Source organism: Solanum lycopersicum, chromosome 5 (assembly GCF_036512215.1).
Source record: "Solanum lycopersicum chromosome 5, SLM_r2.1".
NCBI lineage: Eukaryota > Viridiplantae > Streptophyta > Magnoliopsida > Solanales > Solanaceae > Solanum > Solanum lycopersicum.
Window position 1 is genome coordinate 68,926,452 of NC_090804.1, and position 25,635 is coordinate 68,952,086.

Here is a 25,635-nt window from a genome sequence, read left to right on the forward strand (position 1 = left end):
TTCAACTTTTCGTGTGTTTGGTGAAAAGCCTCCGGGCAGTTTTTTGAAATAACTTTACGAGAATGAATCGGGGGAGCAATACCTATAACTTCACTATGATCTGCAATATTTTTGGGTATTTAAGAAGTCATTTTATAAGAATTAGACAATTTTTTATGGATATTAGCTCAGGAATATTTGAAGAAATGGGTTCTAAACAATTTTTTGAAAAAAAGGAGTTTAAAGAGCAGTACATATAACCTCACCATGTTTCGAGCATTTTGGAGCCTTTATATAGAAACATGCAATTTCTTCAATTTTTCGTGTGTGTTAGCCCATGAATATTTGGTGAAATATCTTCCTAAAGATTTTTTGAAGAACTTTCGGGCATACGAATTTTTGAAAAAATAATGAACTAACACACATGGAAAACATCTAAAATCTTGAATTTCTATTTTATGACACCTACGCGGGCTACACGAAAAAAAGTAAAAAAACTTGGAAATCATCAAATAAGGAAGGAAAAACAACAGAGAAGCTGGAAGAAGAAATCAACATATGCACAATGTTCACAAAACAACATTGTTCATGAGTTCCACAATTTATCATTCTAATCAGTATAAATCCCAATACATCTTTGTCTTATAGAATAAACTGTATCTATTACAAAGCATTGCCTAATTTGGGGAAAGAAAATGCGCTCTAGTAAGAGGATATTCTTTTCCAGCAATCCAAACACCAGTTTGTGACCATTGAATGTTTTCCCACTCCAGATTCTCCTCCAAAACCTTCCAAAAGTTAATAACAACATTGTTAGACAATCAAGGTAAAAGTACACCCTGACAAGGGGAGTAACCTTGGTTCACAGCACATGTTACTTTTTCAAAAATGCACTGCTTTTTAGAAGATTTGACATGCATCTATCGGCATTTGAAGAAGAGTCAGAGCAATATAATGGGGAAGAAACAAGGATGAGTACCTCAACATGTTCAAGGGGCAAAGGAATTCCAACTGATTGCATTAGTTTCTGAGGCAGGGGCTTCTTACAACGAGACAGTCGGAACATATCTACCATCGTATTCTCACCATTCACTCCATTTTTTTCTCCGTTTGCCATGTGTAAATTGTGACTTTGAGGTTTGTCAACATCCATTTCATGCATCAGAGAAGTTGTAGCCTTAACCATCTTTTCACCACTAAAACAGAGCTCATACCTTCAAGTAATTAACAAGTATCAGGAAGTGAAGGAAAATGAGGATCACAGTAGAAGGTATAAAAGTATCAAAGATCACACCATCAATCACTTTTTCAATGATTGTTCTTTCCTTTACGCTCTGATCCAGAGGAAACATGCAAGGAATATAAGAGACTAAGAGAGCTGCATGGAGTTACATTTTTACCCATTTTTACCCATGGAAGGGTGGTAAAAACTAAAAGGAGTGAAGCCAGTGGTTACCTCTTAGAATGAGTTTCCAAGTAAAGAACTTCTCCCTTCTTCAGGCGTGAAGATGTAAAAAGGGCCTTTTTTAGACCCTTGTCAGCAACAACACTGATACTGTATTTGAGCCTGGGGAAAGAAACGAGAAACAGTAAGTAAATACAAGCCTGGATAAACCATAGGCTACAGCTCATCATAAAATATCAAAAAGAACCTTTCAAGGTAAATGAGCCAGTAAAGTGGGCTTTGTTTTCAAGGATATCAATCAAACCACCAGTTCTGTTACCGACTCAAAACCAAAAGTCAGAGGATAGAACATGACAAGTAAAACATAGCATTGATCATCCTTGATATACCAACTCATACCTCAAGTGCTTATTAACATATAGGGAAAATCTCCACACAAGATTACAAAGACCATATCAACCAGGGAAATGTCCTTAAAGTCCCAAGCACCCTATGATCAAGATTAAGAAAACTAAAGAGTCCTCCAAAGAATCACTCTTACTGCTTCGAAGTTATACTTCTAGTCATACGCGCAGTATTTTTAACAAGTATCGAAATTAGAACAAAAGGATAAGTAATGCAGATAAGCCTTCACAGATCCATGCAGATAAGTCTTGAGGATTTATTAGAGATTTATCTTTATAGACACTAGCATCTGCCCTCAACCCTTGCATAGGATAGCAACAAATTGTAACTATTGAGCAATACAGATTATTTAAGCGAAAAGATGATTTGACAGAAATTTACCTGGTTCTCCTTTCCAATAAGTTTGAAAAATATATTCAGATAAATCACTAGAAAGTGCGAAAACAAAACTGGTTGCTCCCCGTAAATTATTTACTAAAAGTATTAAAATTACTTCTTTTGTTATGAACAGAACCCAACAGCAAAATCAGAATGAGAAGAAAAGAAGACCGAGTATTATACCACATCAAGGGTCTATGCATAACAACAACAACAATAACAACATATCAAGAGTCTATGCATAACTGGAAAGTTCTGTATCTAAAGAGTGGAAAAAAACATCTATTTGAAGAGCAAGCTGACCCAGAAAATCAGTACATACCAAGGCTCATTGCATAAGTTGAACTGAATTGTCACTTCACGTACAAACCTCTGTTGTCGTAGTGCATTCTACAAAGAGAGTAACCAACAGAAAAGTTGAGGGGCTGAGTTAAAGTAAAAATAATAAACGACAATACACTACAACAAAGATTAAAAGAGAAGACATAGTTTAGATATCCTTCTTTCAGTACCTTAAGCAAAGATGCATAACAAAAAGAGGATCATCAGATCACATTGATTAACCTAAAATGGAGTGTCAGAACTATTTTGAGTTAGTTATTTGCAGTTTTCATTACCACTGGATCAAGCGGAAAGCTCAAAATCCGGAGGAAGTAACTTTTTACATTGTGTCATATTGAGTTTTCCATGACAAGTCCCTAGCTCCATGCAGGCTAGTGAGAAGCCTAATCTTAGACATGCAGAACTGTGAGAGTTCATTCCCTTAATCCTAAATAGTCGCAGCATAATACATCTCACAGAAAATGAAGATAAGATGATAACATGATGTATAAAGACCGAGTATTATCTCGAACTCAACTGTGATGTACTTGGGCTGTTTATACGATGAATCATATAGAAGGAATTCGATCACTCCAAAAAGGTATAGATGCAGGAAGTTCCAAGTTTCAGAATTTTAATTTATGTTATTATTTTAAAATTTAAAGATAGTTGAGGCAAACTCATTTTTTTGATAATACAGTTGAGGCAAAATCATGTTCCCATGAATAAACCAGAATCCTCTTTATCTTTGTTTATCCTTTTCTGTCGAACTGTTTAAATCCATAGGATTACATCCATTAGATGTTAGTTTGACAGCTTTAGAGTGCAGAAGGGTTTAGCAGTAGCCTACAGAAATCGAAAAGAGAAAAAAGCCAGCAATAGTCCCCGCCTAGATGGTTTTCAGCTGATTATGCTATTTATAGAGAGAACAGCAGAATGATAAACAATTTTAGGCTACCAGAGAAGGAAAGTGAGCAGCTGATTTTTGTCACATAACACTAACAAATTTAGAAAGCAGAATGAACTTCTACTTAAGTGAAACAATACCGAAGCTGCAGCTCGAGTGGTCATAGTGCGCTCTACCGCCACCGGAGCAAGAGTAGGCTCCAAGGTTGAGGAATGTGTTAGACAAGGTTCAAGATCGATTGTTCCACCTCCTTTCTGAAGGACAGGACAAATAATCAAAAAGGTTATATAGGAAGTGGTACAAAGTTCCACATAGAGATAACTGCACATTCAATAGTTATACAAAGAATTTACTCGCATATATAAATCAAAAGTAAATAAATGTGTATCTAGGCAAAAATAGCTGGTAAATGCAAGTCCATCCACAAAGTATGTACAATCATCTAATGAAAACTAAAAGTTTGGCAAAACAAAGTACATACAGAGAAAGAGACTCTCCACTAGAAATTAAGAAAGTAAATTTGAAGAAGAGCCTGGATATTGCCCCACTAGAACTCCTGCGGGTTCAGTAGGATCGAGGGGATGAACGAATATCTACATTTGACGAATAGCGTCTGATTCGTAGTTTATTTTTGGTGCACCCATGATGTTACAATTTGTATAGAAAATTAGGAGCTGCTCGTCAGAATCATATTTTGATAAAGATTCTCTACGTTTTGGCATATCACTTGTAAACAGGATATTTCCCCATTACAATAACAACATATCCAGTATTTTCCCTAAGTGGGGTCTAGGAGGATAGAGGGTAGGTAGACCTTACCCTACCTTGTCAGGCAGAGAGGTTATTTTCAAAAGAAGTGCAGTTCCAATTATTGATAAAATTATTTACCTTACAAAAAAAAATGAAACTTTTTTGTGCTATACCAGAAAGAACAGAAGGGAAGGAATGAAGAATGGTAATCCACACCTTCACAACAGAGCACCGCTCAATACGATAGCTGCAGCCAACTGCAGCTCCCCACGCACGTGATCGCACATTGTTCCTCAGAGTAGATATGTAGCCTTCATAAATTCAACAACAAATTCAGAGTTTAACATCAGAAATGCAGTGAATTGGGATGCAACAACTAATTTGAACAGATTTATGATTTTACTCACAGAAATCATGCAAAAGATTCTAAGTTTCTGAACAACTAGTCAGTATCTATCTTTTTACCCATTAGTAAAGAAATGTCACAACGACAGTACAGCGCCTACTAAAATTTGAAGGCCAAGATGTCCACAAAAGAAGAACAAACAAAGACACAAGGGATCAATTGGTATAGTTGAACAATCTGCATATTTCAAGGGGATAAGCAATTTGTCCACTTGCACCTCCATAGTTTCTCCAGTTTTACCATAATCAATTAGTACTGTTGATATAAGATGCACATTTCGAGGGATCAGCAACTTGTTAACTTGCAGAAGCTTGGATTTAATATCGGTTTAACTAATCAAAATAAGGCCCAGGAAAATTAAAAAGTGGAAGTTTAGGGCCAATATTGTATAAAACACTGTGGGGGAATATCTCTACAAGGAACAAACTAGTTAACATTGTGAAAAAAATATGCATGCATCCAGGTCCTCACCACAAATCTTCAGAGAGATTCATAATCAACTATTAGGTAAGTACCAAAAAGGAAAGAGCAAGCCAGAGAAAGAGAGAATGGAAAGAAAAACTAAAAGAGGCTATGGTTGTGAACCTAAAACCTCATGTCTCAACCCACTTCATTGACCACTAGGTTGTAGTGCAGCTCAAAACAACTTACCAAGAGAAAACTTTAAAACATTATACCATATGTAGAACAGGCTTTGTTTCCTAACAATAGCATTTTTAAAGCAAGATTTTCTGCAGGAGACTTACAATTTTGTGGAGGTAGTACCCTGATAGTAGCACGTAACTCCGTAATAGTAGGCAAAAGAGGAGACGCAGTTGTACGACAGTAACCTGTGTGCATAAGAACTGGAGAAACAAGACAAACAGTAGTTAATAGATATCATGATCTGTATTGTCCCTGATCACTAGGAAAAGTACATGGGGAAGTTCTCAAGCAATTCTGAGGCACAAGGCTTAACAGTTTTCCCAAGTTTGCTTGAATGGACAAGCAGATAAGTTGATAGTAATTGATATGATTTGAGCATATATATGTGCCTCTTCAATGGAAGACAAACAGAAACCAGTACCACAACCAACAACAAGGGAAGTTCAGGACAATTACATTGTCCCTTTAGAATAATTATCTACAAGGCCAATTGACTAGATCATATTTCTAAAAAATTCGAGGAACAATGGAAGCTTGACTAGTGAAAGAATCCACCACATGAAGGTACCCTTTAAACTAGAAACCCTAAAACACTGTTGGTTTGGAGAAGTTCGTGGCATAATGCATCAAACTACCATACAATGAATTTGTTATCTAGTGCAAATTATTTGGTGAGTGAAGTCAAGATGAACTCATCACCTTCCAATCTAATCCATCTTTTCATCATGTACAAGGACTTCCTACATACTCTTCTCTTCCATCCAAAGAAACACCTCCTCATCCATAGACCTGTGTGCTTGTCTCTTACCACATATTCAACTCTTTTCTCTCTGTCATGTTCCCACATCAAGGAAGTTTCATTTTATGATCAATTCCAGGTTAAGTCTCAAACCATATTGCATAGCTGCCACCACTGTCAGAAAACACCTACAGACCAGACCATTATCACTACTAAAAAATGCTATAACTATACACTTGCGCAGCCATTCATTATTCCAAGTCCACACTGCCCATTTCTTTCACAACAAACCCTGAATAAACCAGCACTACCGTAAATCCAGAATGAGGCATAGCTAGAGGCTCCTGATTTCACAAATTTAATGTAATTGTGGAAACTGGAAAGCATGTCTAGAGGTATATGCATTTCCTTACATCTGATTTTCATAGATTCTCTAGCTTTTTCCAAAACATACCTCAAAAATTAATCAACAAAAATATTTTCCTTTTGGAAGAACAACAAGCCGCTCCCACAATACACAAGGAGAAACAAGAAAGTTGTAATTGGAAACTGCCGTGGGCTAAACTAAGTTGTTTTTCATAATTTACCCTTTACTTTCACTAAGTGCATAAACTACCTACATACATACATACATACATGAGTGCACAATGGAGCCTTAATATTATTGAGACAAGGACAAACCTGCGACAAGATCCGAGTCATTGGTGTATATATCTGTTCCCCATAGTTGGCCACCTCTCACCTGCAAATGGTGTAGTACTCAAAGGACAATATAACATAATTAGACAAATCCAAACTACAAAGCCAAGAGATAAGACTGAGAGAAAGATGTAGGCATGGGGATATGAGATGTGTATCAGAATTAGTAGCAGGAATATGCATACAACGGATAAAATTGCTGAACAAGTATTATCCACCCAACATAATAAGAGAGAGAGAGAGAGTGATGACGCTTGGTACACTTATATTAGATTTCAGAAGCTCTCTTCTATTGCATCTCGAGTCAAATTTGGTCCATCAATTGACCAGTCTAATGTTGCACACAATTTTTTTATTGTTACGAGATTAAGAGGGTGTGTTCAGTAAGCTTATAACTGATCAAACCAACTATTAAGCACTTTTGGGCTTATCTCAGTGTTTGAGAAACACCGAAATAGCTTATAAGCCAAGTGCTTGTAAGTCAAAATCAGGCAAAAGCTATAAGTTGGTCACTTATGACTTTTCAGCTTCTAAGCACTTTTGCTTTGACTAGACTCTTAACTCTTTTATCCTCAAAAAAGATTGTTGCAGTTGATGTACCATTCCTAAAACTAAATCCATATCTCCTCCTTTCTAGTTTCGATATCCGTAATTAGCTCTTCTTCTTCTTTTTTTTTGAGATAAAGGTAACTGCGCTATTAGCTCTTTTCCATGTGCACTTGTAAATTTAATAATTTCTGAAAATAGTTTTAAGGGTATTTCAGTCATTTTAAACAGAAATAACGAGATTTTTACCAAAGATACCAATTATTTGTTATTAATGTCAGCACATATGTCCAGACATGTAACTGTTAATATGTAAAATCAGTTCCAACACTTAAAAGTGCTTTTCAGCAATTGATGCTTATCAACTATTGTTACTCGGCTTACTTCAAACAGGCTATAAATAATATCATATGTGCATACATTCACACATGCCTAGATTTATTGAAGTAATTAAGAACAATCTTACATAATACTACAATAGGATAGCTTAGGATATCTAGATTTAATTATAGGCTAATTACTTATCTTATTAGGCTAGACTCCTGTATAGAGCCCCTCCTTTTTTTGGAATAAATGTGTTTTGGATGGCAAAAGGCGACAAGGGTCTGCCTCACCAAAAGGTGAGGCGAGCAGCAAGGTGCGCCGCCTTTTTGAAGTGCGGCACAATTATTAACAAAAAAGTAAAATATTTAATTGCATATAAAAATAATAAAAATCTCAATAGCAATAACATATTAGCAAATATTTTAATTCAAAAACTAAAAATAGATAGTACATACTTAAAAGTTGAATGAGAAATAAACAGAACAAAAATCAAAACAGTGAAAAAAAAAGAAGGTAGAAGTGACTGCGAAGCCTGAAGAAGAAGAAAGAAAAAGAAACAAAAGGAAGAAAAAATTTGAAGAAGAAAGAACAACGTATTGGTTAGACTTTGGAGTCACCGGAAAATTCTGGTTGGTCAACAACAAGAACACACCGAGTGAAATCCCATAAGTAGGGTTTGGGGAGGGTGGTATGCAGACCTTAACCCTAACTCACGGACATAGAGAGGTTGTGTGCGAAGGACCCTCGGGTCCGGTGCAACCCCTTTTTCTTGTTCAATGATCGGAAAGGAAAACCCCCAAGTGGAGTATCGAAAGAGATTTTATTTAAAATTAGGACGATCATTATCTTTGAAGAACACATAGAAGAAAATGAAATAAAACATAAAAAGGTGTTATATGAATCCTCTGCTACCACTCCAATCTTACCTGCCGATTTGTAGCTGATACGTGTTCAGCTGGAATCCTAATTTCTAGAGTAGGATCACTTGGAGAGCTATCAGATGCTTCATCTGCTTTGGATGATTCATATTCCTTCCATAATTTAATCAGTTCTGGCATACACTCACCAACTCTGTAATTGACAGCAGATACATCATGCTTCACTGCAAAGACAAAGGAAACATTTGTTTATATATGGTGCATGAGTACTAAGTAGTCAACAACAATTTTTGCATCCCATCTTAGTCAGTTAATCAATAAACAGCCTCTGTTCTGTCGTTGTACTATAATTGGCCAGTTTCAAAACAGCAGCAAGCATACTGGGATGAAACAGTTAGAAAAACATCCTAACCTACTGACGACTAATTTTTCAATGGCAGGTGAAAGCAACAAATATTTCCCAAAAAATCTGAGATCAAAGTTATTATTACAAGCTACTTCATACAGAAAAAAGAAATTACAGAACTTATCATCACAGAACTCATTAGACGCATAGACTCTGAAGCAAAGCAGAGACAAGAAACAGTTCGATCCACTTGCTCTTTTGATTAGACTCAAAAGAGGAATTTCATAAATCCCTTCCACTATATAAGTAATATGATCTGTAGGTATGCCGGTCTGAATTTAATGGATCGGAATCACTTGCATATGTTACAAGTACCAAATCCGCAACTTCAAGCATACGATGTACCGTGATGGGTCACAACAAGCAAATAGCATTCTTTACTAGAATAGATTACATGTGATATCTGACAGCTCCACAAATATGAGATGACAGCTGTATGCTATAAGCTGGGTTTCGCACGAAGTGCGGCTGATAATCTGAGTCTTTGATTTAGTTGATATGAAATGTAACAATTACCACTATATTTTGTCGACAACGTAAAAAAATTAAATCCTGGAAACTACAAAATAAAATCCCCAGTAATGTCTGGCTGTTACTTTTCTAATTCAAAATAGAAAGTTTTCATGTTTAAAATAAGCAGACATTTTTTTTAAAAAATTGGACCTTGGGCCTAACTCAACTCCAAAGTTAGCACATGATATTAGGACTGTTCGAAACAATATGCGGAGACAACAATCTCTCAGCCACTGTGAGACATTCTAATACTTACCCCCCAAGCCTCTCATGGAACACTTGGAGCGTGGAACAATAGGGATGGCTCTAGCTATGCTACCATGTAAATAAAATGAACCTCAAGCCTTACTCAATCACAAAGGCTAGCTCATGAGGAGGCCCAAGGACATGTAAGCACACAACAATTCATTCCCTCAACCAATGTGCAATAATATAACAAAAAAACACCGACGTAGATTACGGATTGAGCTCAAGTAACAATTCTGACCTATTTTTACTTTGGTTAAGCTAACATTTTCAATTTAAATTTTTTCTTAAACAGACACTTAAGAATTAGTAGTCACTTTCCCTAATTCTCCCTAAAGACACAAAGGAAGAAAATGGGAACGGATATATGCTAAACAGATATAATAGCATGTTTTCTCCTGATAATGACTGACTTAGCCTTCTTAATTTGTTAATTTTTGTGGACCTTTTTGGATTATTTAGGAATTTGGCCAATGTTCATTCCTCAATTTAGATTTGATTTGAAACGGGGATAGGGAAGAATTTGTAAATTTGTAATGAAATATTAACGCATCAGAATCAGAAGGACACTGTAATTTTGGCAGACTAGGAAGGAGATCAATGCAACTCACAGCTTTATTAAAAGGCAAAAATACAAGGAAAAGTCATATTCTCAAAGAAAAAGATAATCATACTATGACTTAGATTTCTCGCCTAATCACCTCACCTAATCTCCGTTTTGGTGTACTTTTTTCTGGTTAATTTTTGGGTATGATTTCGTGTAAAAGGATCTTTTAGTTCCTAAATTAATTGTAGATTGCACAGATAGACTATTTTTGAAAAGCTTAGTATGTTACGAAGTACTGCTCAATCTGATGAATAAAAAAGGTATAAAGAGATTTTTTTGGAAAAAAAAAGGTGGTTATCTAAAGAAAGAAAGAGCACAAGCTTGACGATGTTGATTGGCTTTATAAAATCCAGCAAACAGTCCCCTGATTCAAGCGCACGAGTCAAACGACCTTTGAGATGGTTGTAAGAAGTGAACTTAACATGTAACATGTAGCCAGAAAGTGTTTTTTACAAGAAGACTCCGATGCAAAAAGATATATGCATTGTCATCTAATATGACTTGAAGCATTTCAAGTAAGACAGTCCTCTAATTCTGGTGGGAACAGCTTTCAACTATTCATCATGCTAATTTGGTCACGAACTACTGATTTTTTTGGCCACTAAACATAGAAATTGGTCACTGCATCACTATCTTAATGCACAACAGAACTTTATAACTGTGGAGGCATTTACAAGGGTTATACAAATTCAAACAAATGGCACAAAATTTGCAGTTCACGGTCCAAAATAATACAAAATTTAGGATAGCTAAAACTTATAGAGTATCCGGATATACCGTGCAAACAAGTTCAAGCAATCAATGGAGTAAATCCAGAAAGAAAAAAAATATATGCGCACATGAGATGCAGAAAATGAATCAGGACATCTACAGAGTTCCTTTCTCATCATGCTGGAAAAGGAATGACCAACGAGACATTCAAAACAGTTCGAGTATAACACTTCTACAGAAGGAGATTCATGAACCTATAAACAGAAACAAAAAGCAGTTATGATGAAAAGTGGAGAAAAAAGCAGGAACATGTGAGCCTATGATTTTGCATATAGGAATATCTACGACCTAAGGCAGAAACAGCTGGCCAAAAGAACACCAATTCCTAACATGGAAACTATCTCAACCAATAAAAGATGGGATCAATGTTGTCTAACTAGTTAAATTAGCAATTTTCTCAGAATCAAACAAATCTGCAAGCATGAATGCCAAGGACAACTCCCTCCTGGATGATACCAATTTGAGACAACTCCAAGATAAGTACTTTAACAGCTTACCTTGAGATCTGCACAGAAAGACAGAAGAAGAGTTACACTACATAACAATCAAAGAAACATCTATGTCCAGATATCATCTAAGTGGTATTAAAAGGAAATAAAATCCATGCTTAATAACTTATAGAAAGTTTTTTCAACACAGATTAACAATTTGTAGTTGCAAGACAAGAAAATGAGTATTTTGTAGTTGCTAGACAAGAAAATGAACTTAACACATCCCATATATTATTCTTTGACAAGTAAGTCTATGATAACCTAGTTGAATTGCTTGACGGGAGGAATTTTCAGGACAGGGAAATGGAAGAATTCCAAAATATAATTGAATTCAGAAACAGAGAAATAATGTACTCTTCTTTTATTTATTTTTTATAACCGATAAGTCTATTGTTTAGGCTTCAAAGTCTGTGGAAAATAGGTCACCCCTATCCTTCTCCATTTAAACACAAGACCTAGTTCCCCAATAGGATTCGAAGTTGTGGCGTGCACCTACCACACACACAACGTTGTACTACCTTTGCCGTTGAACCAAAGACCTGGAACCAGAAAATGATCTATTTCCAATAATCGAATAGAGGTATGGTGTCGCAGATCTCCAAGACATCATCGGAAACTTGAATTGGCAGAAGAATGACCAAAATTCAAGGTCTAGAGGAGGAGGTCGTCTGCTGTAGAGAAGAGCAACACCGGTGGTATTGGTAGTTGAAGAGAGAAGCATCCAGAATAATCACCACAGAAATGAGTAGTGGCAGTTGCCTCAGGAAGATAGTAGTGACATTGGTCACAGGAAAAAGAGGACCGGCATGCTAGAAAAAGAGAGGAGCAGCGCTAATAGCCGAAAAACGAGGTCAGAGCAGTCGACACCACTCGTGGATGAGAGTGTTGATAGCTAGGAAACAAAAAGGAAAAAAGAAAAACAATAACCTGCAGGCGGCATGAGGTCGTCTCTTATAGGTGGAAGCTGTATGAATGTCTACCAAGACCGAAAAGGCTCAACTACCTTGTGAAAATTAAATTTAACATTTTATTGATTTAGTTGATTAACAATGTACAAGAGGAACCCATATAAGATTCTGCACAAGACAGGTAAGCATTCTCTATGCATATAAGGTAAAAAAATATTCTGTAATTGAATACAGGATCTCATAAGGTATCCTATGGAAAGTTCTATTATTTTTCCTTATTCTTTTTTATTAGTTCTATAATATTTCCCCTCAACAAATTAATTGAATTGAGATGGGTATGAATGTAGACACGTATTTCTCTAACATATGATAGTTCTCACATCATCAAACTCTAGGATTGTAGCAGATAGAGTCTATGATGTCTATCTAGAGTTTTAATGAACCATTATGTCTGCTGGTTGTAGGCGATGGATTATCTATCGATCATTATTAATGAGTAAAGCATAAATAGTGTCAAGTCAATCATCAAATGAAAAGGCATACCCTTCATTTTCATGAGTGTGCGACCTAAAACGAGGATCGCGATTGGCCATGGGGCTCCCTCTTGGCCGCGACATTCTCTTGCGCTGCTGAACTCCATAATTAAAAGCTTCTCTTTCCCTTTCTCCTCCTCCTTCAGTATCCAGGTCCCCTTCCTCTGGTTCTTTATCATGACACCTGACACGTTTCTCAGGCCTCTCTCCTTCCAAATCAGTATCTCTTTCCTTTCTCCTCTCACTTCCATCCCTGTCAGTATTTTTCCAGTTATCATGATCTTTCTGTTTCTTCTGCTCCACTGTTGAGTTTTCCGGCTCGTTTGTTTTTCCAGGAACATCAATCACTTCTTTCTCACTCTGCAAAACCTCCCTCTCCACTCCATTCCACACTTCCCTCTTTGCATGGTCCTTTTCCCAGTCCTTTGGTCTGTCCTTATCCTTCGAAAGATCATTTCTTTCCTTCTCCCACCGCTCAGATTCCCTTTCCTCTTTAAGCAATTCCTTGTTATCAGAAGTGCTATTCCCTAGTTGTAAATTGTTCCGACAATCATTTCTCTCTTTATCCCTTTCTCCCCATTCCCGGTGCTTCCCTTCTTTCCTTTTTCTCTCTTTATCTTTGTATTTATCGTCACCTTTCAAATCCATCTTATTTTCAGCAACGGCTTCACGCACTTTAGCAAAATCCCTGTTCTCAGAATTTGAGACTTCTTTTCCTATCTCAGCAGCACCATGGGTTCTTGACGCATGCCATGGATCCATGTTCCCGACAGGAACAGGGAGATCAGGATATCTTTTTCCCCTGGTCTGTTCTTTCGGATCTTTCCAACTCACTCCGCTAAACCTGTCCTTATCTGTCTTCACATCTCCCTTGTATTCAGGGTAAGTATCCCTACTATTTTTAATGTCCTTACCATCATCAGCTCTGTTCTCAAATCTATCATCCTTGTCAGATTTAGTCCCTTGGTACAACTCCCTTATTTCACTTTTGGCATCACGATTCTCAACCTTGACGTCCTTGTTAACTTCCTTGGGCTCCAACCTATTTTCTGAAGCAACAGAATGATCAGGATGTGAAACAACTGGACATGATGAGACACGGTACATTGGAAGCACAGGAGATCTTCTATCTGCATCTCGTGAAGATTCAGTCCGTTGAATCTTCGGCATCCGAGCATTCTGGCCCACATCAAAGGAGGCATGATATTCAGGTGTTCCTGAGCTCATCACCTTGGGAAATGCACCAGAGTCATCATGTGAGTATTTTGGAGCAGAAGAGTAACTATGGTTACTACTCCCACCATTTCCACCATCCTCGTGAGGTCTTTTGTTCGGAGTACCACTCATATTCTGGCTTTTTCAGCATATAAATTAAGGAACCTAAAGAACCACAACCTGCAAAACATTAAAACCTGATGAATGTCATCCACCTATATTGATGTTGTTCTGAGAAAATAACAACTAAAACCATGTTTAGGCAAACAAATCTATAAACTTTTCACCAAATCCACGAACAGCTTAATAAATGCAAAACCATTTATAAGTAACATTCACATGATAGTGACGATCTTGCAAGCTAGCTTCATGTCTCAATAAAATTCTACAACCATAGATCTTATTTCTATTTTGTGAATTCAATTAAAGGCAAGTATCATCTTTTTCAATTAAAGGCAAGATATCATCTTTTATATCTTTGGTTAGTAGCAAGCTTATGAAATTCAAAATTTGATATAATAATGAGCAAACATAATTGGTGGACCAGCATTTCCATTTCGATTCAATCAGTATCATACCTATCTTCCCTATACAGATTAATTTTTAGTTCAACCAACACGCCATCAAAGGGAGGAAAAACAAAAATACTAAAAAAAAAAAAAGACTCTGAGTAATCAATCAACTATGCATCACTACAAAATTAGTTAGGCTTTCCAAATTCATACTAACACTTAAAAAAGCTTGTCATTTCAAGCAAATTCAGAATTCTCTACATCTCAAAAGAATTAACATTTTCAATTTTCCAGCAGTTCCCAATCCCATTTCATAACAATAGTATATCAGAAAGAACACAGATAAACCCAACTAAATCTCTAAATCTAATTACATACACCCAATACAGCAAAAACCACAGTGATTAATCAATCAATCAACTAGAGCTCACTCTAAAATCAGTTAGGTTTTCCAATTCCATCCCAACACTAAAAAATTAATCATTTCAAGCAAATTCAAAGTTCTCTTTATCTCAAAAGAATTTAACATTCAGAAGCTTATCACGAGGCCACAACAATTCTTCAGCGATTTCCAATTCCATTTCATTAACATACGATTTGCAAACCGAAAAAACCTAGACAAGCAAAAAAAAGCTAAATCTTTGAATCTAATTATATACACACAGAACAGCAAAAATCAAGAAAATCCCCAAAATAAAAAGTAGTGAACTTTCCGTTCACCTTACCGGCGGCGAAGATGCAGCAAAAGAAGGAGCGAAAAAATTCAATCTTTTTCTCTGTAAATTTTTGTAAGGAACACAAAATCCAGAGGCCAATTTGCTTGATTTAAAGCACAGAGTTAACGAAGGGTATGAAATGGAATAGAAAATTTATAAGCAAAAACGCCTACTTGTAATTTTTGTTTTGTTCAATTTTGACCTAAAACACCCCTTTAATTTATACATATTGCTAAAACTTATCCTTCAAGTATTAATATGAATAAAAAACATCCTTATTAGTTTTGAGAGTTAGCAAGTTTAATCCTCTCGTTAAACAGAGTTACAAAATTAACGAAATAAAGTTATTTATAGTCTAGGTATAACAAATGAATAAGTTTTATTGACTTATTTAGATTAATCAATGAATTTGAAACTCAATTATTTAATTTGCATCCTTATTTCTCAAAATTAATAAGTTTTATCCTTTTGTTACACAAGATTATAAAACTTACGAGAATAAGTTTATTTTGATTGTTTTTAACTTCAAATAACAAAATTATTGTATGATTTTAAAATATAAATGTGTAGTGAATATTTTAAAAATGTATAATATAATTAAAAAATAAATAAAATATCTCAAAATAGTAAACTTTGTAATCCATAGCAAACTGTTGTTATTCGTCTATTTCCCATAAATTCTTGTTCGTCATTCTCATTTTCACATTGGAAGTCTCTCCCTCGCTTCTCTCATTTTTATACAAACATAAATGAATAATTTTTTTTGTGTTTGTATAAAGTAAGAGAAAATTGTATATATACATGTCTTTTCGTTCGCCTCTATTCTCAAAAAATCTCGTTCGTTACTCTCCCAAATCTCGTTTGCCTCTCTCACGTTATACAAGCACATTTGTATAATTTGCAGTTGTGTTTGTATAAAGTGAGAAAAAATGTATATATAAATACAAATTTATATATTTGTGTTTTATACACTTGTAATTATACAAATACAAATCTTTTTCTGCGTAGTTTCCTTTTGTCTTTTTCTCTCTTTATCGATTTATACAAACACAAAATATACAATTGATTATTTTGTATATGTATATCGACACATTTTATACAATTTATCTTTTGTATATGTATATTGAAATATACATATTAGTAGTCATAGCATGACACAATATTTATTATGGAGCATAATTATACAGCCTATAACTATAGCATATAAATATAATTTTTATATTTGTTAAATCTCAAATTTACTCTTAATCAATTTATTTTTTATATTAAAACATATAGAAATATATTCATAATATACTTGATTAATATAGTGAATACTTGAAAAACTACATTGAGACGTACAAAACGATGAAGTTAAAAGTTTTATTTTAGGAAAATTCCTAATAAGTTCGATTGACATGAAAATGAAATGAATGACTAATCCAAGCATAATAAAAGAGGGCAATAATATCAAGCTATACTAATTTTATATTGAAAATCTAATAATATTTAATCATTAATAATTAAATACGATTGAAACTAAGAACTATCATATTAATTTTTAATAGGTTCTTTTAATGTTTTTGAACTAACATAAAAGTCACTTGCTATTTTTATCTGTCCTTGACCTCATTCTGAAATTTACTCATTGTATAAACACTTTATTAAACCACTTAACTATGTTAATTAAGTTGATATAGTTTTATATAATTCACACAATATATTTTTACCTTTTAAATAATAAAATTGATGGATAGTTTGTATTCATGATAAATTGGACATATAAATAGCAGTTTTTTCTCCTATTTAATTATATTAATCAATTCAAACCTCTATTTCTCTAGCACGATATTCTATTTTTCATTCGAGTTGTGGACTTTCGTCATTTAAGGTGCAACATTCAAATTGCTTCACCTTGCAGCACGCATCTATATTGTTATGCCTTCTGCTATTTCGTTTACGATTTAGAATAAATAAATCAAACAAAAATATAATTTTACTTAAAAATAAAATCTATCAAAACAAGATTTTACCTTATATTTAAGTCATTTTATTTAATTTATATCAAAATCGCATTGATTAGGTCATATCCAATAAGCTTCAAATTTATCAGCATGTTAGAATATTTAACCCGAACACTTGTTATTTCATGAGATTCTTAGCTCTTATTAAATTTACTTTTGGAAAAGTAGACATATAATAAAAAATTATTCTTATCAAAAACTTATATGATTTAGTACTACTAAATTTTAGGTTTGAGATTATTTTTGCTTAATTTTAGTGTGCCCTCTTTACATTTCTATTCCAATTATAAATATAAATATAATTATAATTTCTCCCTAAAATACTATAAAATAAAATATCTCTGTTTCAATCGCCTCGAGATTTATATAAAACCTCTGCTTTCACGTTTACTCATTCTTTCACTTCTCTCGTTATTTTATCGCCGGCGGCAAGTGATCGGAGAATTTGTACTGTAAGCCGAGCTAGTTCCGTCAAGAATCGATGGCGCCACCGGTGAATGGAGGTGGCGGAGAAGTGCAGGAACAGGCGGCGCAGCCGCAGCAACAGCAGCGGGGAATTGGACAGATGCTGACGGGAGTAATAAGAATTGCGGTTTTCTGGTACTTTGCTTCTAAGTTCTTCTCACCGAAAAAGCCTATGTCCGATCCGTCAGTTCCTAATTTCCAGATCTCAAATCTCTTCAGCAAAGGCGAACCTTTGGTTAGTTGAATTTATCTAATATTAAATTACAATTAATGCGTTCGGACTATGTGAAGTTTATTATTAATATTTACATGCATCTTTTGTATTTTTTTTTATATGTATATATGGTTTGAGCTGAAAGTAGGGAGTAAAGTTGAATCTGATGCAAAAAAAAAAAAAAACTAACTTTGAGGTGTGTAATAATCTACCTGAAAGCTTAAGTTTTTAGGGAGATTCTTAACTATTTTTTAATACTTGCAAGAAGAAGAATCAAAGACATGTACTTTTTTGGGTCTTTGAAGACAGTCTTTATATATTCTTACATTTCTGAAAAAATGAAAAAAAAAAGAAAGATGAAAGGTGGTCATTATACAATGAAAATAAATCAATTCTGAAAATATTGATGAATTAGATGCATGTGTTGAGGTAAACAGGAGGGTGGTTGTAGGGGTTCTTTAACTTATCTTTCCAGTACACAATCATGCCAAGTATTTTTGAGAATTGCTTTGTGAATGCAACATCTTATTTAGCAACAAGTTATGCTCAACTTGAAAGTTTCTGGCTTGGATGTTTAATAGGACATGTGGTTCTATCTTTCGGAACAACAAAATTTCAGTGACTTTGGTAATGAAGGTGCACTTATTTGGCATGAGACAAACATACCATATGCAGTTTGGGGACCAGAGAGTACCAGGTCTCTTTCTTTGAAGTATCATCTATCTGAGGTAACATTTTTTTTTTGGAAATGGTAAATGCAAGATCTTCATCATCAACTGCCTTTATAATGTGTTGTTCAATACAAACAAACATTTGATTCAAGATACTGCCTTTCACTTTTGGATGCATTAGTTTTACTGTCTTGCACTATCTTTTACTGTGGCACAGTACTTATCTGAATTTGGCTGCCTATGATTGTTTCCTCTCAGGCAGTGAAGAACAATGGGAGTCTTTATGCTCATGTTTACTTTGCACGTTCTGGGTATTCTCCTGATCCAAATGATCCTCAGTATCAACCATTGGCTGCTTTTGGACGGACATATTGTAAGATCATGTTATTTGTGAAGTTTCTGTCCTTATCTAGGGTTATAGGAGGTGGGATTTTGTGAGTGCCTAATACTAATGTACTATTTTTGTGAACTCAGCTATTGTGACATATTTACCCAAGTCTAAAGCAGATAAGAAGAAGAGCCTTTTAAGAAACTCTGAGGACTCGAAGGAGGATGTCACCAATCCTGAGGTACACCTGTGTTTTTATATTCGGACTTGTGTTTGTATGTAATATTTATGTGCATTTATTCATGATGTGAGCATTGAGATCATTTGTTTCTGCATTTCATGCCTGATGGATTATATTTATTTGGTATTTTTTCTCTTAAATTTCACTTCACTTAATGCTTTGCTTAAAGTGTGAAGCAGGGCCTTGTCACTGTTTCCACACGCTTCCCTGAACACTAGACTAGAATGCGTATTTTGACTAATTTACATTGTGATGTAATAATTTTGTTTATTTTAAATGCATTGTCACCCTTTCATCACCATTGATGATTTTTTATACCATATAATCATGAAGTATGATGAGCAGTTTCCTCAGGCAGTTCAAGAAGCTCAAGATGATCTTAAGGAGGATGGTCCTCCTGAATGGATTTCATATTGGAAACCTAATGTTACAATCAACTTGGTCGATGATTTCACAAGGTATGCCTGCTTGAAGTTCTGGTTTGAATAATAAATTTGGTTTCATTTGGCTATGTTTTCTGTAACCACTTTAAAATGACAATCTTACATATAGTATTTTGCTATATACATTTTTGTTGTTAAACTAGATGTGTGTCTCTTTCTGATCTGTTGAACTGCTTTTCCTTTTACTGTATACAATTCTAACATCTTGTTAATTTTTCAAACACTCTGCTCTTTTTTTTTTGCAGATACACTGCAAATGCCATTCCACCTATTGTTGCTCCTTGTATCCTTTACTTCCTCTGTCTCTTTATTTTTCTCATGGGTTCCTTTTACACGATGTATTCTGCTGATATAGTCTCGGTAGTACGGTACTTCTGGAGAAGGCAAGAAGCATCTCACTTGAACTTGTGGAAGATAATGATGGACTTGTTTGGTGCAAATTTATGATTTCCTTCATGCTGAATTCTTTCTTCTTTTTGCTCTTATTTATTATCTGTGAGTTGGCATCCTTGTCTGCTCTTCTTGTTCACAGAAGACAATTTCACACTGTTCAATTCCTTGACCTGACTTGGTAGACATCAATATTGAATCTACAACAGGAAACTACTATCCGACTGTTTTCTTCAATGAGTTTTGGTTGCTTAGGGATAAACTAATAGCTATCAATGATACAGTAACTGAGGTGCCTCTGCATCTAGAGGTGAGTCCCATAAGCATGACAAAATGGCAGCTATTCCTGCAGATGGACCAGTCTTTCCAAATTCATCGTAGTTATGGTAGCATGCTCGACGGAGAGTCTGATGAACTAAAGGTATCATTTACTTGGTTTTGCAGTACCCATTGGCGCAACATTTTTGCACGTGAAATATCCAGTTGTGAATGATTTGTCATTAAACCTGAGTAGTGAGTAGATAAACATGAATTTATGCAGACACCATAAGGCTCAAGAGTATGCTGGACATTTCAAAATAAAAAAGCTGGAAAAGTACATTATTAGTATATGTTCTGTTTTATTTATCTAGAATATGCTTTCTTTTTCTGTTTGTAGTATTTAATTACATCAGTACCAATTTATGTTCTGTTCCCCTGAATATTTAAAAAATTAACCCCAGAAGTCCAAACTAACATAATAGAGGTCCTGCTTTAGATTGCTGTAGCAATGATGTGAAGTTTTAGCAACATCTATTATTTATGTGTTTGACATGTGATTTATTACACTTTTTCCAGAGAGTGTTTTTGGAAGGAAATCCTTACCTTCTGGGGGTGACTATGATTGTTTCAGTAATGCATTCACTATTTGATTTCCTGGCATTCAAGAATGGTAAGTATAGTAGCCTTCTAAGGTAATTACAGTAAGTGTGGAGTAGATTGGATTCAGACTATATTTGATTTTCCTTGTAGATATTCAATTTTGGAATAAAAACAAGTCCATGGAAGGGCTATCTGCAAAATCAGTGGTCGTGAACTTTTTCTGCCAGTTTATTGTCTTCCTGTATTTGCTTGATAATGATACTTCATGGATGATACTTGCAAGTTCTGGTGTTGGTTGTTGCATTGAGTTCTGGAAAATAGGGAAGGCCATGCACATTGAGGTATGATCACTAATAATGGAGTCAAGTTTTTGTTTAGCTCTTTTATTACCAGTGGTTGTAATAATATCATCATGTTTTCATACTGGTGTTTGATTGTCGGTTCTCTCCATTATTTACTGTTACAATGGCTGGAAGTTTGAGTCAAGGTTGAATGGATATCTCTATTTTTTTCTCAATCATCCAAATTAATTCATTGTTTACACTTAGATTCTTCTTTATTGACAAGTGTTCAGGAGACACACACACACACTCTTACAAAGTTTCATGTGCTCTTATCTTACATAATTGCTCCTAGTGGGGTTCCCATAATCTTTACTTTGATGAACTTGGAAATTTGAGTTGCTTGGGGATAGAATTCTAGATGGGACTTGTGATTAATAATTGAGAATTCAAACTTATCAATATCTTATTCAGAACAAATGCTTCTCTTTGACATACAGTTACTGATTAAGCGCAAACTCTAATCACCAGTAGTTTTATTGATAATTGTCCTTGATTTCTAGATTGACAGATCTGGTAGAATACCCATGTTGAGGTTCCGAGATCGGGAATCATATGCTGGAAATAAGACTAAAGAATATGATGATCTTGCCATGAAATATTTGTCTTATGTGCTGTTCTTCCTTGCCGTGTGCTTTGCCATATACTCTCTAATGTATGACCGCCACAAGAGTTGGTATTCATGGATCCTCTCATCCCTGACAAGCTGTGTTTATATGTTTGGTAAGTTTCTGTCTGTCTTTTCTTATAATTGCTCTCCATTTTTCTGGACTCTCTATCTTCTGGTATCTAGGATCTAGTAACGTAGTTTTGAGCCTCGCGATGCTCTAACAGTTGATGATCTTGCAGCTGATATTACAATTTCATTGAATAGATACGTTGAGATGTAGTGCACAGTTTGCACTTTCGATAAGCTTGTATCTTAAAACCATTTTAAGCAGGGACTTCTAATACCATATTCTCCTGTCACTTTGCTTTTTCTTAATCTAATTATTTTCAATTACTACTGCTGCAGGTTTTGTTATGATGTGTCCACAGTTGTTCATCAATTATAAACTGAAGTCTGTTGCTCATTTACCTTGGAGGCAAATGACCTACAAATTTCTTAATACCATCATTGATGATTTGTTTGCATTTGTGATAAAAATGCCAATGCTTCATCGCCTGTCTGTGTTCCGTGATGGTAAGTTTTTGAAGTAAATTCCTTTGTAGTCCATTGATTGTTTTTATTGGGTTAAGCAGCGGCGTCGTTCTCTTCTGTGACCAAGCTAGTATTTCCTGTTCAATGCTGTACATGAATTCATATTTGTATCATAAACTCAAAGCCTGAGAACGTTGTACACTCTCTTTAGATAGATTCATTGACCATCTCAAGATCTTGAAAATGTCTTTGTTAACCAAGTAACCAGCTAGATAAGAACATCCATGGGTAATGATCCATGCTAGTATTTTTTTAAGATGTCAAGTATGTGTTTTCAATGTTAGAGAATTCAATATTTGTTACTATTCACATCTTTGCAGATGCTCGAGCTCTCTAACCATTATAAAAGATGAACTTGGTTCTTTAATTGCTACAGCTCATATGCTGGATTTACGTTAAAGTTTGCCATTTATAGGTACTGATAATTATTGTGTTAAAGAAAGGAGTGGTAAATAAACAGTCTCTGGATGCTACTGTTCCTTTTAAGCTTTTACATCAGTTTAGATGATGTTGAGCCAGTAATTTTTGTGGCCGTCTTGTTTTAAAAGTCTATCATTACAAATGTTCTATGTGTTTCTTTTGCTCTATTCTGTGCATTAGCTTTCACTCGATTGGATTACTGATATCATCTGCCTTTGCCATGCAGATCTTATATTTTTGATATACCTATATCAGAGATGGGTTTATCCAGTAGATAAGAAACGGGTGAATGAGTTTGGTTTTGCTGCGGAAGATGTGGATCAAGCTGCCAGTAGTTCAGATACTCCCGCACTTAAAGAAGACGAGAAGAAAACTAACTAATCTAAATCTCTCACTTAGGCTTCAGTACAACATACTTCTTGTTTTGGATGAACTCAACACCTGCAACGATGATGAGTTGCTTCAGGACGTTTAGTAATTTCTCAGGATCTTTGGTTACAATATTCAGATTCGAGTAACTTAATCGAGAATTGGAAATGACAACAGCGGCCTGAGAGGGGAACTCTGGTACTTTCAGATGTCAATCACCTCTTCGTCACGTTTCTTAAGTTCCCATTTCTCAAGTCTTTTTGTAGCTATAAATACCAGATTCTATCTACATAGGTTTTCTGGATTTCTTTTCTATTTTGTTCCTGTTAGAATCAAATGTTTGTGTGAAAGTGAAACTACAATGACTGCTGTTAGAAATGCACCAATATGGTTTCTTCTGTTCAAGGGATTCATTCATATTTCTCAAGACTCAATTCATTCATTTTCTTACTATTCACTCAATATATTTTTCCGTAATTGAGAATGAAGGAGATGAGAAGTACAGAAGCACTTTTGAAAAGTCAAATCCCAAAAGCAAGTTTCAAATCAAACCATGACCAACTCTTTACTATATAGTCCAAAAAGAAAAGGCAACTTGTTGTCCAGCATCAACTATAAAAGTTAGAGTGTACAGAAATGAACAGTTCAGTTTTCTACTTTGTGAATTCAGATTATGATATCCTAAATAGTGTATAAGGTATGGTGTGTTAGCTAAAAGTGGTATGGTCAAACTAAGAAACAACAAAAATAAACAAAATCTGATAAATGACAGTTTAACAAGAAGAGGATATTTGGCCAAAATCTTTTAAAACAGTGTAGACTAGTTTTTTTTCTTCATTGAAATATGAATAGTGAGTATTAGGTGTTTTTTTATTGGAAAAAGGAAAACTATTAAATTATTCTGTCAAAAACACAGCATGTTTTTGGTGATTTAGTAGAAGCAACAAACAGTGAATCTTTGAAAGCAGTTGCTTGTTTTTATAGTCAAATGAGGAAACTATGATTTTGTGAAATCGATTTCTAGCGTTATATCTCGATCGATTTTTAATTTAAAAAATTTAAAATTGAAATAGAGAGATATACTAATAGTATAAAAATCAAAAGGAAAAAATGGGAGAAAGAGCAGTACTTGATTGATGTGCAGATTTAAGAGTGATTGTCAAGTCATTTTGCTTATTTCTTCTTTGTAAATTATTTCTTTAGGCCTGAGACTAGTTTGTGGTTTTTTACATAATTTTGGACTTGTTTGACCCTTGGATAATAAAGTATGTACTACTAACTATTAGTAAAAAATGAATAATATTAAGATCATTTTATTTATTTGATACAAGATTAGATTTTAAATGAGTTTTATATTTGCACTTTCTTTTGTGTAACCAAGAGTTTTGATTCTTAGAGAATATTAGTTGTACGAAGAGATAGAATACAATACCATTAAAGATTATTTTTTTGATAAATTAAAAGGATGTTATCTTTTAATTAATTTACTCCTATTTTTTCTAAAAATCATTCATAATGTCTCAAAATATTTTTAATCTTCTATCAAAATTACATTTATTTTATTCTGAATATTTTGATATCTCTCCAATTATATTTTAAGTATTATAATGGAGAAAATTCTCGAGAAATGTTTTTGGCCGCCAAATGTATTGGCATTAAATGAAGTGTAATAATTAGAGTATCTGAATCTGCCTATTTCCATCATTTCACAGATTTAAAACCCCCTTTTTTTGTGAATATATATTTTACTTCTCTGACAATTTTGCCTCCCCTCATATCCCTATCCCTATAATACTCTTTTTTTTTTTTATTTTATTTTTGGATATATAACAAAAAAATTTCCTATCATAAAAGACAAACAACCAATACTAATGTATGTTAGTTTCTAACAAAAATAATACTAATGTAATTTTCTCATATAATAGGGAGTAACTTTGTTTGCTTTAGCTACCGTTTCGTCATAGATATTCAAAAATATTTTTGGCAAATATTATTTGAATGAAAATTTGGGTGAAATTTTACCATGTATTTGGCCATAGAATTTGAGAAACATATTTCACTTTTTTAAGAAATATGATTTATACCCATAAGTTTTTTAAACTATCAAACTAACCATAAATTTGTATTACATAGCACAATAGAAATCTCATGTAACAAGATTTATGACTTTCGCAACAAATCAACAAGAATCATTACAGTAAATATTCGTATAGTGAAAAGGTCTTGATACAAATCATGATAATGAAAATACAACTAATATAAATTCGGGGAAAAAAAGAGAAGAAAACAAAAGGAAATAAATATTGCAATCACTGAAAAACCTATGCTTTCTCATCTGAAAGAGTTCAACCTATTCTTTAATATAATCTTCCCGCCTTTTATGAACAA

At 34.4% G+C, this 25,635-nt stretch overlaps 2 protein-coding genes across 4 annotated transcripts; one reads left to right on the forward strand and one right to left on the reverse strand.

Moving 5' to 3' along the window:
* Window positions 1-518: 518 nt before the first annotated feature.
* Window positions 519-15,493, reverse strand: LOC101245846 (uncharacterized). Its single transcript, XM_004239598.5, has 12 exons — window positions 15,310-15,493; window positions 12,868-14,252; window positions 11,423-11,430; window positions 8,431-8,606; window positions 6,617-6,677; window positions 5,298-5,396; window positions 4,362-4,456; window positions 3,536-3,649; window positions 2,490-2,557; window positions 1,436-1,546; window positions 959-1,193; window positions 519-767 (listed from the first exon to the last, which is right to left on the reverse strand). Exons 2-12 carry the CDS (start codon window positions 14,202-14,204, stop codon window positions 657-659), a joined length of 2,415 nt encoding a protein of 804 aa, XP_004239646.1. The 5' UTR covers window positions 14,205-14,252; window positions 15,310-15,493; the 3' UTR covers window positions 519-656.
* Window positions 15,494-17,412: 1,919 nt separating this feature from the next.
* LOC101245548 (uncharacterized) lies at window positions 17,413-23,674 on the forward strand. 3 transcript variants are annotated; one of them, XM_010323008.4, is made up of 12 exons: window positions 17,413-18,003; window positions 18,564-18,710; window positions 18,912-19,026; window positions 19,128-19,222; window positions 19,577-19,680; window positions 19,911-19,948; window positions 20,241-20,476; window positions 20,893-20,986; window positions 21,067-21,257; window positions 21,761-21,980; window positions 22,273-22,440; window positions 23,105-23,674. In XM_010323008.4, exons 1-12 carry the CDS (start codon window positions 17,785-17,787, stop codon window positions 23,257-23,259), a joined length of 1,782 nt encoding a protein of 593 aa, XP_010321310.1. In that variant the 5' UTR covers window positions 17,413-17,784; the 3' UTR covers window positions 23,260-23,674. The 3 variants fall into 3 exon arrangements, with proteins under 3 accessions (XP_010321310.1, XP_010321308.1, XP_010321309.1); XM_010323006.4 differs by having other exon boundaries at window positions 17,531-18,003; window positions 19,556-19,680; XM_010323007.4 differs by having other exon boundaries at window positions 17,531-18,003; window positions 19,568-19,680.
* Window positions 23,675-25,635: the final 1,961 nt, after the last annotated feature.

Excerpts from the sequence above, each read along its gene's own strand:
- LOC101245846 (XM_004239598.5), bottom strand. The coding sequence starts at position 14,204 with ATGAGTGGTACTCCGAACAAAAGACCTCACGAGGATGGTGGAAATGGT. Across the intron at positions 4,457-5,297 it reads GGTACTACCTCCACAAAATT|GCTACATATCTACTCTGAGG; the intron begins GTAAGTCTCCTG and ends GAATTTATGAAG. Across the intron at positions 3,650-4,361 it reads AGCGGTGCTCTGTTGTGAAG|AAAGGAGGTGGAACAATCGA; the intron begins GTGTGGATTACC and ends CCTGTCCTTCAG.
- LOC101245548 (XM_010323006.4), top strand. The coding sequence starts at position 17,785 with ATGGCGCCACCGGTGAATGGAGGTGGCGGAGAAGTGCAGGAACAGGCG. Across the intron at positions 19,949-20,240 it reads TCCACCTATTGTTGCTCCTT|ACATCAATATTGAATCTACA; the intron begins GTATCCTTTACT and ends CTGACTTGGTAG. Across the intron at positions 20,987-21,066 it reads TTTCCTGGCATTCAAGAATG|ATATTCAATTTTGGAATAAA; the intron begins GTAAGTATAGTA and ends TTTTCCTTGTAG.